Source organism: Monodon monoceros, unplaced genomic scaffold, assembly GCF_005190385.1.
Source record: "Monodon monoceros isolate NGI ecotype Baffin Bay Population unplaced genomic scaffold, NGI_Narwhal_1 Super_Scaffold_18, whole genome shotgun sequence".
Taxonomy (NCBI): Eukaryota; Metazoa; Chordata; class Mammalia; order Artiodactyla; family Monodontidae; genus Monodon; species Monodon monoceros.
In genome coordinates, this window is record NW_021703774.1 from 179,591,050 (window position 1) to 179,609,460 (window position 18,411).

At 58.4% G+C, this 18,411-nt stretch overlaps 1 protein-coding gene across 1 annotated transcript in view; it reads left to right on the top strand.

Moving 5' to 3' along the window:
- Positions 1–15,601, top strand: part of TTC34 (tetratricopeptide repeat domain 34) — a 21,180-nt gene extending 5,579 nt beyond the window's left edge. The window contains exons 2-8 of the mRNA XM_029227068.1: positions 2,435–3,281; positions 4,690–4,915; positions 6,061–6,265; positions 7,142–7,308; positions 11,127–11,397; positions 12,179–12,393; positions 15,074–15,601. Coding sequence (XP_029082901.1) covers positions 2,435–3,281; positions 4,690–4,915; positions 6,061–6,265; positions 7,142–7,308; positions 11,127–11,397; positions 12,179–12,393; positions 15,074–15,601 — 2,459 coding nt within the window. The remainder of the gene's footprint in view (positions 1–2,434; positions 3,282–4,689; positions 4,916–6,060; positions 6,266–7,141; positions 7,309–11,126; positions 11,398–12,178; positions 12,394–15,073) is intronic.
- The last annotated feature ends 2,810 nt before the right edge of the window (positions 15,602–18,411 follow it).

An 18,411-nucleotide genomic window follows, 5' to 3' on the forward strand; every position in this document is an offset into this window, starting at 1 on the left:
AATATAAAATGCAAATAGTTGGCAACCGAACAGTGACCAAATGCAGAGAGAAACTGGAGACTGACCCCTAAAAGATGAAGACTGTACAGGTAAGATTTGCAGGCTTGCAGCTTTGGGCCTCCTCAATCCATGTTTTTTCCATGTAGGACAGAAAGTTGCCATTTTACTGGCTTGAGATATCATATGACAGAAGTTGGGGATGAGAAAATTGACTGTAAAGTTAGAAGGCAAATCCTGAAAAAGAGAGAGCCACATTCAAGGGGGAAGGGAGGTAAGACCCCAAATCTGTGTATTAAAGGCACTTAAATCCTCAGCTGACCACTGAACTATACACGCATGGGAGAGACTGGGTGGCCTAAAAAAGCAACAACTGGAAGCTGCAAGAACTAAATGGAGATTTCAGCTGCTGTCCAACAAAGAAGACAGAGAATTTGGAGTTTGATCCTAGCCAATTTAACTGCCTGCGAAAACAAAATTCAATTCTCTTCAGAGGAAGACAACTGAACCCAGAGTCTCTACAAAGAATCAACCAGATGTCTAGTATACAATTTAAAAAATTACTAGGCATGCAAAGAGACAGGAAAATAAAAGGTGAGCCACAGCCAGGAGAAAAAGAAGTCAACAGAAATTGACCTCCAGATGATCCCAGGGCTGCAATTAGCAGACTAAGGACTTTAAAGGAACTGTTATAAATATATTCAAGGACTAAAGGAAAATATGGCCATAGTGAATGAACAGTTGTGGAATCTCAGTAGATAGGTGGGAACTATTAAAAAAAAACAAAAAAAGAACCAAATGGAGATTCCAGAATTGAAAAACACAACTGAAATGAACAATTCAGAGCAGACCGGAGACGGCAGAAGAGCCAGTGAACTTGAGGTACAGTAGAAAGTACTCAATAGGGAGATCAGCTGGAAGGTGAGCAGAACCCTGGTGACCTATGAGACAATAGCTGGAAGTTTAACGTGTGCAACTGGAGTCTCAGAAACAGAGCAGAGAACACACTTCCATGTGGGTAAATAATAACCAGCCCCCCAGGCCCCATGGGCTCTCCATCTGCTGCAACTCCCTAGGATCCGTGAACTCTTGCAAAAATCAGGGATACAGGTGTTTTCTTCCGGACTTAGTAAATGACAGGGAAGTCTCAAAGTTTCTTTAAATTTGGCCACCAGGAGTAGACTGGGTGACCTTGTTGTTGGTTGGTTGGTTGATCTCAGGGTGCAAGATGCTTCTTTTACTTGGCTATGTGCTGTGTTGTGACACTTACCCACAATGGCAACAGGGCAGGGTAGTAGCAAGTTTGCTTCCATGCAGACGTGAAGGTTTTGCCCTCTCCTGTTTCAGTGTAAAGGATTATTACTGTTGTGGCTATTGAGTTAGGTTATAAGGAGAAGATCTGAAGGAGTCTGTGCAAAAGGCACTGAAGTGGAGGTTCAGTGCCCCAGCACTGTGACTCGCCGGGCCCTGAGAACTCCCCTCCCCAGCAGCACTTTCCTGACCTATAATACTATAAGGGTGGGCACCCATGACCTTGAGCTCCTACCAGCACTGGGTTTTCTGCGATTCTTTCAACGGCATGCACCTGCCTGGCAGGGATGGGGTGGCTTGGCTTTCTTTACCAGTCGGAAAGCCCCCATTCACACAAGCCCCAATTCACATGTTTACGCTGCTCGGATACAAAGTATGGGGACGGTGGAGGTGAGGCCGCTGCTGATGGGAAAGCTCACTGAGTGACGCCACCCGCCAGTCCTGGTTCCAGGCCTGGACACACATTAATCCGTTCAGTCCTCGCAGCCCTGTGAATGGAGACCGTCCTCGTTCCCACTATAAAGCAGAAAAGGAAACTGAGACACGGCAAGATGCAGTAAATCCCCACATCCCCCGCTCGTTAAGCGGCATTGGGTGCATCATCCCTCTTTCCGGAACCTGATGGGGTGATCTCATTTCAAAGACGTGGCCAGAGAAGCCAGGAAACAAAGATGCTGCCGTGACACCTGGCCCCCAAAACGTCACAGGCTCAGAACCTCAGCCCTGACCTGGGGGGCAGGGGTGGAGTGGGGTTGCTCTCAGAAGAGGGAACTCAGCCCTAAACTCCATCACTGCAAGTGCCAGGGGTGTTGTGACGAAATGTCCGGGGCTGCTGGGCTGGCTGTGAGCCCAAGTGGCGAGCAAGTGGCGAACCCAAGTGCTAGGTGAGCTGCTAGGGAGGCCCACCCTGGTTGCCCCCTTCTGAGCCTGCTCTGTCCCTGATGGGCTGAGGGCCTCCTGCCAGCACTCATCCTTCCGGTGCCATGTCCTGGGCTTCTGGGAGACTCAAGGGAATCGCCGTGAGAGGCTTCAGAAGGTCCCAGCACTGGAGGGCTGGGGTCTGCAGGTGGCTCCCCTGGAGGACGTGGCCCAACAGGCAGGACCAACACCTCTGTCCTCTCTCCAGGTGAGCGTCGGGCCACCCTGCTGGTCACCCGCGCTGCCGCGACCTTCCTCCTGGACAGCGGGGCCCAGGACCTCCTTCGGGACCTGCACGAGGCCTTCTCCGAGAGGCCCTCAGGAGCGCGGAGGCAGTTAGAGGCCGTGCTCTCGGCCGGGGACCGGGAGCGTCTGCGGGCGCAGGTGCAGGAGGCCGCGGACATAGGCTTCGCGCGCTTCCAGGAGACCGTGCGGAGCCGCCCCGAGCTCCGCGAGGACTCGGGCCGCGAGCTGCTGGCCCCGGTGACCCGCGCGCTCCGGGTCCTGTGGCGCGTGGCACCGCCCGGGGCGCGCCAGGCACTGGGCACCCGGCTGGCCGAGTGCCTGCTGCTGCGGGGGGACGCGGTGGGCGCTCGGGCTCTGTGCGAGCGCTTGCTGCGGCCCTGGAGCACCGGGGACCGTGCGCGGGACCGGGCTGGGGACCGCGCGCCCCTGCTGGCGCTGCGCGGCTTCTGCGCGTTGCACACCGGCGACGCGGGGCGCGCCCAGGAGGACTTCCAGGCGGTGGTGGAGCTGGGGCCGCCGCACCCTGGTAGCTGCGTACGAGCCCTGTGCGGCCGCGGGCTGCTGCGGGTGCTGGCGGGCAGTGCGTTCCTGGGCGCGCTGGACTATGTCACCGCCTGCCGCCTGCGGCCCGAGGAAGCTCTGCTTGTCACAAAGGCCTACGTGCCCTGGAACCAGCGGGGGCTGCTAATGACCGTGCTGCGGGAAGAGGGCCGCAGGATGCTGCAGCGGGGGCCGGAGCCGGGATCCGAGAGCGGGCCAGGTCGCAGGAGCAAGGCTGCGGAGACCGACAGCCGCGCTGCGCAGGAAGGGTAAAAACTAGACCCTTGCACGCCTGGGGCTGCTGCTTCATTCTGGTCTCCTCCAAGTTAGTCGCGGTGTGTTTCCTACTACTTTACAGTAAACTGAGGCAGGGAGCTGCTAGGTGATTTCCTTAAAGCTTTGGTGGCAGATTTAGCGCCGGGTCCCGGATCTTAGGACCCTCGGTCCCAAAGGGCAGGATGCATTATGGACTTAGTTGTCAAAGAAAATTAGAAACGCAAAAATGGGAATGAAAAAATAGAACTTACCTGTCGTCCCACTGTTACATTTCCTTGTTGTTCCTCCTTGTGCGTATGGAGTCCACTAAACTGAATTTGTGCTCTGTGCGCAAATACATCCCACCTGTTTTATTCCCTAGGTCATGAACACTTCTTTGGTCACTAGATACATTTCTTGGGCAGCCCCATAGCTCATCCTGTGAATGTGCCATCAGTCCTTCGGGCATTCCAGGGTGCCTGCTCTTAGTTATAGCGCATCCCAGGTAGCCTCCAGCCTATGCATTGTCCTGTGCTATGGGTGGAGACAGAGGTGGAGCTCCTGGAGAGAACACAGCCCCCGTGAGGCCCTTGACCTTGGAGCTGCCCACCTGCCCATCAGTCCACACGCTCCAGCCCTCACGCTCCTTTCGCAAAATTCTTTGCCAGCCCAGTGGATGAACCTGCAGCTGTTTTGACTTGCATTTCTCTGGTAGCTGGGAGGTGGCAGGAAGGTGTTTTAGCAAAGCTAAAAGCACTGAGCTGAGGGGCCCCTGGGGGGGGGGCATGTTTGACGTCAGCCCCCTCGCCCCTACACGCACGCACAGGCACGCACACACGCACAGGCACGCACGCACGCACGCAGGCTTCCTCAGCCCCCTAGTTCCTTAATTTGCATTGCTTTGATTTGATGCTGAGGAGGAACTTTCTTGTAAGAGATTTGGGGCCCTTTATATCTTTTCTCTCTGGGAACTGTCAAATTTGAGGCTCCGGCCCCTTTTCCCAGTGGGAGCTCCTTCTCATTCCCAAGAGGGCACCCTGGGTGTTATCCAGCTCTGCCTACGGCACCCCTGAGCCGTGCAAGGCCATTTTTATCCTGTTTTTACAGAAAAGAAAGCTAAGGCAGGGTTGGCTGGGAGTCAGCATACAGCCTCGATTTCTCATCTGTAAAATGCCCGCCCTACGGGGGGGGGGGGGGGGGGGGGGGGGGGGGGGGCCAAGGGCTGTATGTCGGAAAGGGCAGCCATGCGCTCTGGGGATGGCACGAGGGCCCTTCCAGCAGGAACCTGGTCTCTGAGGCCCAGCGGGAGGGGCGCTGCCTGGACCAGGTGCAGGGATAGGATTTGCCTGCAGCCTGCCTCCCTGGGCAGGTGAGAGGGGTGTAGCACAGGGGTCAGCCCTCTCCCAGCTGCTCTCTCCACAGGGACGCCCATGGCGTGTACCAGCTGGCCATGCTCCTGATGGAGCTGGACACGGAGGATGAGGCTTCACGCCTCTTGGCGGCTGATGCCCTGTACCGCCTGGGCCGCCTGGACGACGCCCACAAGGCCCTGCTGGTGGCCCTCTCCCGAAGGCCTCAGGCAGCCCCTGTGCTGGTGCGGCTGGCCCTGCTGCAGCTCCGGAGGGGCTTCTCCTATGATGCCAGCCAGGTGAGGGGGCCCCGGTGGGCCACAGCAGGGCAGATGGAAACAGGGCACAGCTCTGTGGAGGGCACCAGGCCTCCACCAGCCCTCGCTCAACACCCTGCAGCCCAGAATTGAGAACAGGCAAAGCTTGTCCCAGCCCCGGTTCTGCCACCTCCAGCAGGTGCCTCACCTCTCTGACCCTCAGTCTCCCCGTCTGTGCCCTGCTGTTCCAGGTTCTCATGAGAATTAGCTGCAGCAGGTACCCCAGGGCCCAGCAGGTCTCCAGCATGCAGTGGCGCTCTGTATTTGCTTTTCGTGTGTTGTGAAGAAAAAGGGCCATGAGTTGAGTGTAAGCAGAGCTTAGTCCCAAGTAAACTAGGCTTGGAGGTGGCCCTGTCCCGGGGAGGGGGAAGAGCAGAGGAGCCCCAAGCCCTCAAGCCCTGCTTGCCTCCCCTCCCTCAGGTGTTCTGAGGGCTTCCTGTTGGGACGTGGCAGATTATGTTCCAGGGGGAGACCCAGGCTTTGGGGCAGGGCTGTGGGGCCTGTCAGCTTCCCTCTTCCGCTCTGGCCTGGTTTGGGTTCTGGTCTCCCTGAGCTGGGCCATAGGGGTGGGAGGGAAGGATGGCCTGGGACCGGTGTCCACACAGGTGCAGCCAGCAGGGGCAGCATCGGGCAGGCCTCTGTGAAGTTATATCTCCCCGAGGGTCTCGCTCCTCCCAGAGCAGGGATTGATTCCAGGGCTTTTGCTCCGCACCTTCTGAAGGACTCCCTGGGCCCTCTGTCACTTTACGACTTGAAAGCCCCCTTTCCCCACACTTCTCAGACCTGTGACGCATGGGCCCATGTGGCGAGGCGAGGTCTCCATGTCACCGAGAAGGAGGCACGGCTCAGGGACACTGGGATCGCCCCCCCCCCCCGCCCCAGCTCCTGACACTCAGCAGAGGAGCAGCCCAGAGCAGGGCCCACACCTCCAGACCCAGTTTTCCCTATGCTCAGCTCTGGCAACCTGCAGTCCCTGCCCCATGGGCCACGCCCCACGAGCCACACCCCCCATGAGCCACGCCCTTGCGGGCTGCATCCCTGAGCCACACCCCTGCACGGAGGATGGGGGTGGACTGGTCCAGCCTGGGGCACAGGGAGGACCAGTGGTGACGCCCCTGCCCCTGCAGCTGGTGAAGAAGGTGGTCCAGTCTGGAGACACAGCCTGCCTCCAGCCCACCCTGGACGTCTTCCACCATGAGGACCGCCAGCTGCTACAGGGCCACTGCCACGCAAGGGCCCTGGCCATCCTGCAGACACAACCAGGCGGCGCCGAGAGCAGAGCCCACACCAGGGAGGCCATAGCCTACCTCTCTCTGGCCATCTTTGCTGCAGGTAGGAGCCACCCTCGTTCCTCATTCCTCCGGGGCCCCCACCCTGTGCCAGGTGCCCCGGGGCAAGGGGCGCCTCTGCCATGCGGGGGAGGGGGTGTGGTCAGGCACCAGGGAGTCTGAGCACGTGCTTGGCTCAGGGGTGTGGCGTGCTCCTGGGCCACTCACTGCAGCAAGCACGCTAACGCCTAGGAGAGGCCCAACCAGCTGGGACCTGAGCTGGGACCCTCTCCTGAATCCTGGGCCGCCATTGCGCACACCCAGGGCCCCGAGGGTGGGAGGGCCAGACTCAGCTGAGGCCCTTCTCCCAGCTCAACCCCTCTCCCTCCAACCGTGGGGGATGAGGGCCCCAGCCCCCGAAGCCCTTCTTAGGAATAGCGGGGGCAGCTCTGTGTGTGTGCGCCTGGTCTCCCCGCTCGCCCAGCCCACCCACCACGCCCTGCCCTAGGCACAGGAGGGTCAAAGAGTTGGGCCTTAGCCTGGCACCTTCACGGCTGCAGCCATTCTGTGACCTGCCCCGTGGACCCTTCCCCCCACTCCCGCCCCTCCCCTGGCCTCACTTCAGATGCAGCTGCAGTGCCCCCACCTCTCAGAAGCCCCCTCGGACTGTCCACCAACCCTCCCAGATGCCACCCCTCCTGGCTGAGCTCCCCGTGTCCCTCAGCCAGGGCCCCTGGATCAATCCAGAGTGCTGTTCCCTGGTGTGTTGTGGTGCCCAGCAGTCTGTGAGCTCCCTAGGTGACCCCAAAGCCGCTGCACCCCCTCCCCCTGCCCCTTGGAGCACAGGACAGGTGCAGTAACTCCTGGATGAGGGCAGACACACTGAACCTGGCTGTGCCCAGCCGAGGTCACATCTTGGCGCCACACCCCCTTCCTCCAGGGAGTCAGGCAAGTGAGTCCCTGCTGGCCCGCGCCCGCTGTTACGGGTTCCTGGGCCAGAAGAAGACGGCCATGTTCGACGTCACCTCCGTGCTAAGGGCTGAGCCGAGGAACGTGCAGGCGCTGTGCGGACGGGCACTCTTGCACCTGGCCCTGGACCAGCAGAAGGTACGGGCCCACCCTCCCCACCTGGGGCTGGGCAAGTGGGGGTGCCCAGGGTAGGCGCTGCCCTCCTTCTCAGCCTCCCCAGAGAGAGGAAGCAGGGCCAGGCCATCTGAGCGTCAGTCATCCATCAAACCCCCGCCTGTACCGGGGCTCACGGGAGCCTCACCATCACATCCCCGGTTTGGGGGAGTCTTTCCCTTCCATCTGCAGAGTCCCCGTGCCCCCCCCCCCGCTTCAGTCAGCATGGATTGATGTGCAAAGCCTCAGGATTACTAGGGGGCCCCCCACCTTACAGTAATGAGACCTCCGCTGCCCCCTTGGGTGCCACTCTGAGCTGTCTACACAGGGCCTGTGGATTTGGGTGGTCAGCGTGCAGGGGCAGTGGGAAGCGATCCATTGCAGGCCCAGGGCAGGTACCTTCCAAAGGGAAGACGTGCAGCCACAAACAAACAGCCCTGGACAAGGGCACTCTGCAGCCAAGGGCAATGTCATTGGTGAATAACTGAAACCGATTGTCTGCCCTGATGCTTCGCTGGGCCAAAGTACAGCCCAGAGGTATCCTCCCTGCCAGGTTTCTGAATTTCTTAAGGGTTGGGATCTTAGGAGACAAGGAAAAATGATCCAAGATGCCACTGGGATGACAGCATCTCAAGATGGTGTTTCTGCCTGTCAGGGTGTCTGTGTTTCCCCCAAGGGCACTAGCAGCCTGATTTCTGTTCCAGCTGGGCACACACTTGTGCTTGGGAGCCCAACCCTATGCAGGCCCCTTCCTGTGCTGGGAAAGCACCTGTAGTTCTCAGGGACAAGCCCATTAAACAGAGATGGGATTCAGCCAGGAGGGCCCTACTGCAGGAGGTGGACCCCTTGGAAACCCACCCCTGGGTGATCTCGACATGCCAGCAACTCCTCCGAGAGGTGCCTCAGAAACATCCCTCCTGCCGCTCTGTCCAGGGCAGCAGGGCATGTGGCAGGGAAAGTCAGCCTGGATGTCTGTGAGTCAGGATGAGGGAGCAGGGGCACCCCCACATCGTCACACCCATGAACTTCCTCCTCCTGGAGATGGGCTGAGGCCAAGCACCCACATACCCTCTGGCCCTTCACCAAGAGAGGAGCTCTGAGCCAGCCTGCCAGGTCCAGAATCCAGAGCCCTGCTCCCCCACCTCTAACTTTCTGAGCAGGCCCTGTAACATCTCTGAGCCTTGTTTCAATATCAGTAAAATAAGGGTGGGGGGGGGAGCAGTGTTTGTTCAAGGCCATCAATGCTCAGCCTTGAGGGGGCTGCTTATTCAGTGCTGTCAGATACTCAGCATGGTGCCTGGTCCCTAATGAGGGCTCCATATGTGGCAGCTGGAATCCCCATGAGTCAGCACAGAATTGGACTTTCCAAGCTGATCAGGTGTACCACTGGCCAGCACCAGGGTCACGTAGGGCCCCGGTCATAGTGTAGGAAGGATCGGAGAGGACCGTCTTCCCATCCATCCATCTAAGGGCTCTGTCTCTCCAAGACCTTCATCCCCCACACACCTGCTCCAGGAGAACCCCATCGCTGGACTTTAAAAGTATCTAGGCACACTTCCAGTGCTGGCTAGGAGAGGGTAACTGGTGTTGGGCTGCTGAAAACAAAATATCTGGATAAAATACATGACAACTGTCTTCAGGCCCTGAACAACAGGCAATGGAGAACTGCCATCCCGGAGGAAAGGGAAACCGCACCAGGGGAGTCCAAGGGGAGCCCCACGATAACCTTTCTTCCTGGGGAGGCTTTCCCGTTACTGCACGAGGAGGTGGGGCAGTCAGCTTGCTGAGCTGAGGAGGCAGAGACTGGGGTTCCAGGCTGCTGCAGTCGCTGGAATTTGCAAGGAAGGGCAATGGAGAACATGGGGCTGTGCAGAGAAGTCTTCATGGGATTCCAGGTGGTTCTTGTCTGAGTCTGGGCTGCACATGCAGGGGCCCAGCAGAGCTCACCCGTGGCAGGAGATGTTGGAATTCTGACCCTGCCAGAGCAGAGACCTTTCTGAATACCTTGGGCGCTTAGCTGAGACCACACCCTAAATAAAGGTCATATCTTAGGACTAAGTTCAAAACTGAAATGGACCTGCCCTCACAAGGAACAAAACCAAGTCCAGCAGAACCAAAATGACCCACCAGAATAAAACACAACCTCCTTTATGAGAGGGTGACATAGTCCAGACTCTCTACAATGTACCATCCACAATGTCCAGCCCCAAATCAAAAACTGCTAGACACACAGAGAACCGGGAAATGTGGCCAACAGTAAGGAAACTAAGTACTCAATAGAAACAGATGTTCATCTTGAACAGCCACCTCAAGATGGCTCAGGTGCTGGAATTAGCATACAAGGATGCTAAAACAGTGATTGTAAACATGTGAAGAACTTCAAGGAAAATGTTCTCCTAATGAGTGAACAGATGGGGAATCCTAGCAGAGAAATGGAAACTATGAAAAGAATCAAGGGGAAATTCTGGAGCTGAAAAGTATATCTAAAATTTTAAAAATTTACCAGATGCGCTTAACAGCTGGTTGGAAATTGCCAAAGAAACGGTTAGTAAAATTGAGGATGGACCAACACAAATTATCCTATCTGAAGAGCAGAGGGGAAAAGGACTTTTTCCAATGAAGAGAGCTTCAGTGACCTCTGGGATGATTCCAAGCAGTCCAGTATACGTATAACTATAGTCCCAGAGGAGAAATAATGGGGCAAAAATATATGCATGTATGTATATATGTATATGATGTATATGTATATGTATTTGAAGAAATAATGGCAGAAAATTTTCCAAGAAGCTCAACAAATCCCAAGATGATAAACACAAAAAGAACCACACCTAGGCACACCTTGATCAAATTTCTGAAAACAAAAGATAAAGAGAACATATTCAAGGCAGCCAGTGGGAAAAAGAAACATTACATACAGCAGTATGAAAAAATGACTGACTTGTCATAGAAACGATGGAAGCCAGAAGACAATGGAACGGTGTCTTTAAAGATACGTATTTTGGGGACTTCCCCAGCAGTCCAGGGGTAAAGACTCCACGCTTCCACTGCAGGAGGCACGGGTTTGATACCTGGTCAGGGAATTAAGATCCCACATGCCATACAGCAGGGCCAAAAAATAAAGGTACATGTTGTCACCTTATAGGACAACTGCCAACAAATGTTAGAGAGGCAGAGTTAAAAGGCCAATGGAGGAACTAAAATAAAATACTAAAACTATTCAATTAACCCAAAGGAAGGCAGAAAGGGAGGAAAAAAAACAAAACAAAGCAAAAGACACCTAGATAACCAATAGTAGGGTGGACCTGAAGATGACTCCATGGCTTCCGACTGTTGGCCAGGTCAGAGGTCAGATGCAAATGACTCACCAGGGTCAGGGCTCTCCTAAAGGGGCCCAGCCTCCCCCCTGGCCTTGTGTGCTTCCACAGCACAGTCAGGACCTCTAGACTCCTCCCCCGCCACTCCAAGCTGCACACACAGCCCCTGGCCCATGGCCCTTCTGGTACCAGCCCAAGCCCACCTCTGTGCCATAGCGGGTTCTTTATCAGTGTGGCTCTTCTGGGGTTCCAGACCGTTTCCCCCGTCCAGAACTCTGATACGCTTGCCTCAGTTTCACCACACCCTCCATGAATGCTCACCATACGGGCCCTCACGTTGGCTGACCCCCATTCCTACCCCATGCTGGGAGGGCAGGAGCTGGGCCATCTGCCCGTTCTGGTGTCGCCAACACCCGGCATCAGGAGGAACACGACAGATACCCAGCTGGGACCACTTCTGCCACCCACCCTAGCCTCCTCCCCTTGCAGGAGGCTGTGGACGACATCCTCTCGGCTCTGAAGCTCAGCCCAAGAACGGCGGTCCCTGAGATCCGCTCTCTGAAGCCAGAGGTCCAGGCCCTCATCACGCAGGGCCTCTCATCCCGCTGCCGGGCCCTGTTGATCCAGCTGCCGGGCACAGGGGCCCGCCTGAGCAGCGAGGACACCCAGAGCCTCCTGGCCGCGGGGGAAGCACTGATCGAAATGGATGCCGCGCAGCCCAGCTGGCACATCCTCCTGGCAGACGTGCTGGCTGCAGCGGGTATGTGTCAGCCCAGACATGCAGAACATGGGCGTCTGTCCCTGTTCCTCCCACCCCTGGATCCTTTTCTTTAAAATGGGAGAAAGAGACTCAGGACTCTGGCTTGTAAGGTCCCTTCCAGCCTGAATCCCAGGACCTGGTCCCCGTATGGGTCCTCCGTGTGGCTTTGCCCACCAGGAGGTGAGACAAAGGAGTGATGTGGGGTTTCGTAAAAGGCTCAGATGCTCAGGCCTCCTCATTAACTCATGCATGTATTCAGCAGATGTTCACTGAGTGCCCTGTTCTAGGTGAGACTGTCTTAGGCCCACATGTGTCGGTCTTCCCTGCAAAACCTTGAAAATATTTCAGCACTAATTTGAAAGGGAGGCCTCTCTGCAGCCTGCGTCTCACAGGCCTGTCGTCATCACTTGCAAGCCTGTGAGATGCCCCCACCAAGGCCTTCAGGGCCTCCGGGGCTGCTCTAATCCCATGCAGCCCTGCTCAGAAGAGAAAGCAGGTCCTTGCAGTGACCATGGTGAGGGGGCTTAGAGTCCTGTTACTCCACCTGGGGGTCGAAGAGTGTAGTGACTGCCCCCAAGTCGAGGGGCTGGGTCATCAGGTGAGTCCGTGTGAGCGACATGGTGTCACCGTGCCCCTCTGCTCCCTGCTCCTTCCTTCCGGTGCTGAGCCCCTCCATCAGCCAGCCACTCCCAGAGCCAGCAACAAGAAAGGCTGAACTGGGCTTCCCAGTGGCCCCCCTGCCCCAGCTCCACCCTGACTGTCCTTCCCCAATCCCTGACAGGCAGCTTTGAGAAGGCCGGCGCCCGCCTGCAAAAAGTCCTGCACCTGGCCCCTGCATCAGAGGCGGCCCGGGCCCGGCGTGGCCTGCTCCGGCTCAAGAAGGGTGATGTGCCGGCTGCCACACAGGACCTGCAGTGTCTGGCAGAGACAGACACCCAGGACCTCGGCTTCCTGCTGCGTCTCCTGGAGGCCTCAGAGAGGCAGAGCCTCGCCCAGGTGGGCACAGCACCCCACGGAGGCCCCAGCCCAGCCCCTCTCCAGCACCTCGGGTGGGAGACCCTCAGGCCCGGGGCTCCGGGTATGCTAACTCCCCGTGCGCCTGATCTCTCTTGGACATGGGGTGGGATGGAGGTTCAAGCGGGAGGCACCCAGATCTGGCCAGCTCAAGCCCTGACACCCCCAGAGACCTCAGGGCTTCTTTACATGAGGCATACAAGCCACAGCTGACTCGGGGTCTGGGAGAGGGAGGGGACCCCATCCTCAGAGCCAGACTGAGCCAGGCAGGAACACCTGGCCCTCGTTGGAAGCCCACCCCAACCCCAAGGTCAGGCCAGGATAGGTGTGTCCCTCCCAGTGAGCGTGCGGGTGGCGGGCCAGCTCCTGCCCTCGTGAACTGAGAGGGACCCTGAAGGGATGTTGGGCTGCGGCTGCTGCCTCTTTGGGTGGGTGATTGTTCCACTGCTCATTTGACAAGAACAAAGAGCACCTTCCACCAGGCCTTGGGTGGAGCCACTGCCCGCACTGTGGCCCTGGCAACTTAGTGGCGGGGGGGGGGGGGGGGAGTTCACTTCAGAGAGTGAAAGTGTATGGAAGACCCTGAGACGGGGCAGTGGGGGTGCGAGGCAGCCCTGGAGGTGAGCCCACGGTGGCAACAGGTAGGCCAAGGCAAAAGCCTGGAGGCAGGAAAGATCTCAGAGTGTTCAGGAAACAGGTGGGCAAAATGCAGCTGGTGTGGGAGTGCAGGAGGAGGGGCTTGGGGTGGGGGGCAGAGGGAAGGGTGTTCTCCATCCTGGTCTGGCCACCTTATTCCCTTCACTTGCTGGAGGCAGGGCTTTGGAGGGGGTGGGCAGTGAAGGGACCAGCAGGTTGGAGTGGGGCGGGGCCAGAAGCATCAGCCAGTGAATCAAACCCCTGCGCGGCCTGGGGCAAGTATTTCACCTCCTTGTGCTTCCGTGGGCTCTGTCACTCAGGGTCCTTCAAGGAAACTAAAACCGCACTAGGTGTGTCAACGAGGGGGTCAATAGGGTTGTTGGCTAAACGAGCGTTAGGGACGGAGGAGTGAAGCGAGCAACGGGTCATGCAGGGGGGGACAGCCCTCGTAGGGCTGAGGGGGCCAAGGAGCGTGTTAACAAGGCCTAGAACTCAGAGGAGCGGCCGCGGAGCCCGGGGATGTCGGAGGAGGGGGCCTGGCTGGGGTCTCAGAGCCTTGAGGCGGGGGGAGGGGGGCTCTAAGCTGGGAGCGGGGAGCTAGGTGAGCGTCTCTAGGTTCACAAGGCGGAGCTGAGCAGGGCTCTGTCTCTGAGTTGAAACGACGGCCTGGGCCCGGAGGAGAGCACTAGGCAGGGCCGCCTGGAGCCCAGATTCGGTGCCGCGAGAATTCGCTCCACGTTGGCCGTGGCCAGGCGACGAGGGCCGACCCAGAAGTGAGACGGAAGTAGTGGCGCCCCGTTTCCGGCGATAGTACGGCTGCACGGCCGGTGGCGCCGCACTTCTCCCCAGCTCCGGGAGGACCACGCAGAGCCCGTGGGGAGGGCGCTGCACGGAAAGGATGGGTCGCCGCTCCGCGTCGCACAGCAGGGCCGAACCGGCTCCAGCCCGGCCTCCGGCCTCCCGCCAGCCTGTGTGCGCAGTCGGGCTGGTGGGAAGACAGGGCCATGCGTTCAGCCCGCCGGGTGCTGGGTGCCCTGTGCTCTCCTGGGGACAGGCGGGGATCGGGGGCGTTGCTAGCACCTGGCTGCATGGAAGAGGGAGGGTCTGGAATGTGCCCGTTCAGTCCGTGGGGGGCCACTGTGGGCTCTTGGCAGCAGGAGGAGACGAATGAGGCCAGCGGATTTATCCAGGCCAATTCGGCGGAAGAGGTAAGGCATTTTGGCAGGTTTGGAGAGTGGGCTTCAGTCACACTCAGAAAAGGAGAGTGAGCCTGGGGGCCAGAGGAAGGCATCTGCCCTCAGGGCTGCGCCATCCAGACGGGGGCAGCAGGGGACTCAATCCAGCAGTCCCCAGGGAGAGAAGTGCTAGGGCGGACAGCGCCCTCTGACCTCTGGCCTCTGGCCCTGCAGCATCCAGCGAGGCTGAGTCCGCCACAGCCCTCCTGGACGCACCGCTTTGCCCGTCCCTGGGGAGCAAACGCAACCCCAGCCCCTGGGTCATGCTGGCAGGCGCTGGCAGTGCAGGGGGCGCCCGGAGAGTGTCTCCCTGGCCTTGACTCTGGCTCCACAGGGCCTGCGGGAGCAGCTCGTTGGTTAGCAAAGTGAGAAGCACGGTAGCGCAAAGCTGACCCTGCTTTTCTGACCCGGGGCGCAGGGGGAGGCCCAAGGAGCAGGCTCAGCGGAGGCGGTGTTTGCTTCTGTCCTCGGGGCCAGGGCGGCCTCGGTGGGTGGGCAGGGCAGGAGGCTGGGAAGGGGAGGGGAAGGAGGAGGTCACCCCGGTAAGAGAAGCTGGGCCCGCAGGTGGGGCAGTAGGGCAGTGAGGAGGGGGAGGATGCCTTCTGAGCAGGGCCTGCCTAGGGAGAGCTTGCAGGGTGGAGGGATTGCAGCGGGTGCCTCCACGCTGTGCCTCCACCCCTTCCAGAGGGAGCGGGCATCTTCTGCCTGGGGAACAAGCAGCGGCCAGCCCGTGAGGGGCCTTCAGTGTTCTGGGTTGACCTGACCTTCCTCCCTCCGTCCTTTCTGTGCAGGCCGCAGCCCAGGAAGCTGACACCCTCATGAACTCAGGGCAGCCCGGCCAGGCGCTGGGCTACTGCTCACTGGCCGTCCTGGCAGGTGGCGGTAGCACCTGTCACCTGCGCCGGCGGGCTGCCTGCCTAGCCGAGCTACGGGAGTTTGGCCGGGCACTCGGGGACCTGGACCACGTGCTCCGAGAGGGTTCAGGGGACGGTGACCTCCAGGCACGGGCGGAGGACTTCTGCTCCCAGGGCCGCCTGCTTCTGAGCCTGGGGGACGAGGCCGGGGCCGCCGGGGCCTTTACCCAGGCCCTCAGGCTGGCGCCCGCCCTAGCCCAGAGCAACCTGTGGCAGCGGCCAGGCCGGGCCCCCACTGCCCACGCGCTCCTGTGCAGGGCGCAGCACTGCCTGGACGAGCAGCGCTACACGGAGGCCTGGACGGCAGCCGAGGGCGGCCTCCTGGTGGACCCGGAGCACAGCGGCCTGAAGAGACTGAAGGCGAGAATCCGGAGGGAGGCAGCCTCGGGCTGCCGGCTCCACTGAGCCAGCGCTCCCCAGGCCCAGCCGTGGGCCCCCCTGTCGTTAGCATTTCTCTCCAGACCCTGGGGTGCACCCCGCCCCCAGATCAGGGAGGTGCTCACCCACCCTCCCCCTCCTCCCAGTCCTGGGGTGGGCTGGTGACAACTAGCCTCGGGAAGCAGAGCGGAGAGCTCCCCACTTGCCTGAGTCACCATCCCAGGAGGCTCAGACACCCTCCCTTCAACAGCAGCCTGGTCCCCAAAGCTGCGACCCTCTTGGCCTACACGTGGGGCTCGGGCCTCAGAGAGCAGCCCCAGTCCTGTCTCTGGCTTGGGACCTGCAGGGTGGACGGGGTTCAGGCCGGCCCCTCGTGGCCCTGGGGAGACGGTGCCAGCCCAGGAAGCCCTTCTCCAGGTGTGAAGCAGCCCTTGACCCTGGCCTGACGTTCGGGCCAGCCTCCTGCAGGGCCTGGGCCCCCACAAGGACAAAACTCCCAAGCTGGGCCCCAAACCCACGCTTTCATCAAGGTTGTTCTCCAGGGAACCCAGTGCCTCCTCCCCCACCTGCCGTGCAGAGCCCTCCGCCCCCCGAGGGGCCCCCCGATGAGCAGAGCAGCCAGACGTCTACTCGGCAGGTCTCCGGCAAAGCTGCCTGATGTCAGGGCGCTTCCTACGTGGATTAAACTGAGCCACCCCTGCTCACCAGTTTGCTTGGAAAACCTTCTCTCCTGGCGGGAGCGGAGAAGCCCACCCTTCTCCCATCACTGGGGTTTCAAAGAAGCCAGGTCCGAGTTACGCAGTTTTTCTCTCCTGTTCCCGAACGCAACTGCTGGACGGGCCATCGGGTAAAGCCGGGGGCCATGGGGTGCGTTCGCCCCTGCTGTCCTCCCCGCAAGACGTCCTGCCCTCATCCGTCCCCTCAAGGCCAGAGATCCCCGTGCTGAGCCTGCAGGTGCCCGACTCACCACAGCTCTCCAGGACCTGATGCTCTTTGTGGAGCCCCCGACGTGCCTCCCACCCCCGGCTGCTCACTGCTGAGCTGGAGGCTGAGAAGCCGGGCCTGGATGTGTCCCGACAGAAGGCACAGAGGGCAGCCCTCTCCCTGCAGCCTGGCCGCCTGGCCTCATCGCCTGCCCCTGCTGGGCGCCAGGACTGCTCACAAGTGGGCCTCAGCCCGCGGCTTCCTCTCCCCCCTCCTCCAGGGCAAAAGCTGGGAAGGTGGAGCTAACTACTGTCAAGTCCCTCACCACCAAGCGCATCTCCCAGAAGCTTTTCACGTGTTACTGCTTCCTTTTTCTCACTGGAGGCTGAAGTAAGCTCGTCCTGTTCTGAAAGCTGAGGCTGGAAATGTCCAAAGGTTCACAGATGGTCACAGTCAAGTTAGCCGGGATGTCTGGGGACCACTCCCAAGCTCCCAGCTCTCCGGGCAGCTTCAACAGAAGACAGGCCTACGGGACCTGCAGAGAGGGCTCATCCTCCCAGCTCCACGGGCCAAGTCTGCCCTGCCCCGAGTCGTCCCCGCCCACCTCCAACCGGGCAGGGGGTGGTTCTCACATCTGTAGGTACACGTGAGGCCACTGTCCCAGCCTCCTGTTGTGGTGCCCAAGTGGACAAGGGCTAGCGGGCGCCGGACGGCCTCCAGAGCAGACGATCAGGTGGGTCTGACGCAAATCAGACTCCTCCCCCAGAGCGGATGCTGCACCTTGTTTTCTCAAAATCACATTTCAGGTCACCGAGAAAATGTTTATGATGTGGTACAGAGAGCATTACCTACTCTCAAGGCGATAAAGCTATAAATTAATTTTTTAAAATTCCCTGCAGGAGGGGCTTCCCTGGTGGTGCAGTGGTTGAGAGTCCACCTGCCGATGCAGGGGACACGGGTTCGTGCCCCGGTCCAGGAGGATCCCACATGCCACGGAGCAGCTGGGCCCGTGAGCCATGGCCGCTGAGCCTGCGCGTCCAGAGCCTGTGCTCTGCAACAGGAGAGGCCACAGCAGTGAGAGGCCCGCGTAACGCAAAAAAAAAAAAATTCCCTGCAGGTGAAACACCTCTTGGATCCAACAGGAAATCAAATCTGGAATTGCAGAATATTGGAAAAAATAATTGTGACAAAAACAGTCCAGGGAAACCCCTAAGGGATACAGTGTCCAGAGGGAGGTTCACACCCTGAGTATATAACTGACCAACGAATATGAAGCACATCTTCATCCTGAGAAGTTAAAAAAAGACAATAAAATAGAGAAAATCAGCAGGTAGGAATTAGTAACAATAGGAGCAGAAATTAATGAATTAGGAATAGAAAAATGGAAGAACTCAGAAATCCAAAATACAATTCTTCAAATATCAAATAGATGAACCAGTAGCTAACTTAATCTAGAAAGATGGAAAAAGCACAAAGACAAATTTTTTTTAAGTAATAAGGACAAAATAACAGGAAATTTAGAGAATCATAAGGCATTACTCTTCTCAATTTCTGCGCAAATAAATTTGAAGGGCTGGATGAAATGTATAGGTTCCTAGGAAAACATTATTTAACTAAACTAAGTCCAGAGTAGACGTAAATATTACACAGGACAATTACCGTGGAGGGAAACAGAAGGTGGTTAGGGAGCTTTCCTCAAAGCAGCTCCAGTTCCAGATGGTGTCAGGGAAGATCTGCCAGCCTTTAAAGAACAGTCAACTCGTAATTGCTTTAAACTCCTTCATAGCCAAGAAAAAGAAGAAAAGCTTCCAAGTTCTTTTTTTTTCCATCGAAGTATAGTTGATTTACAATACTGTGTTAGTGTCTGGTGTACAGCAAAGGGATTCAGTTATATGTGTATATATCTGTATTCT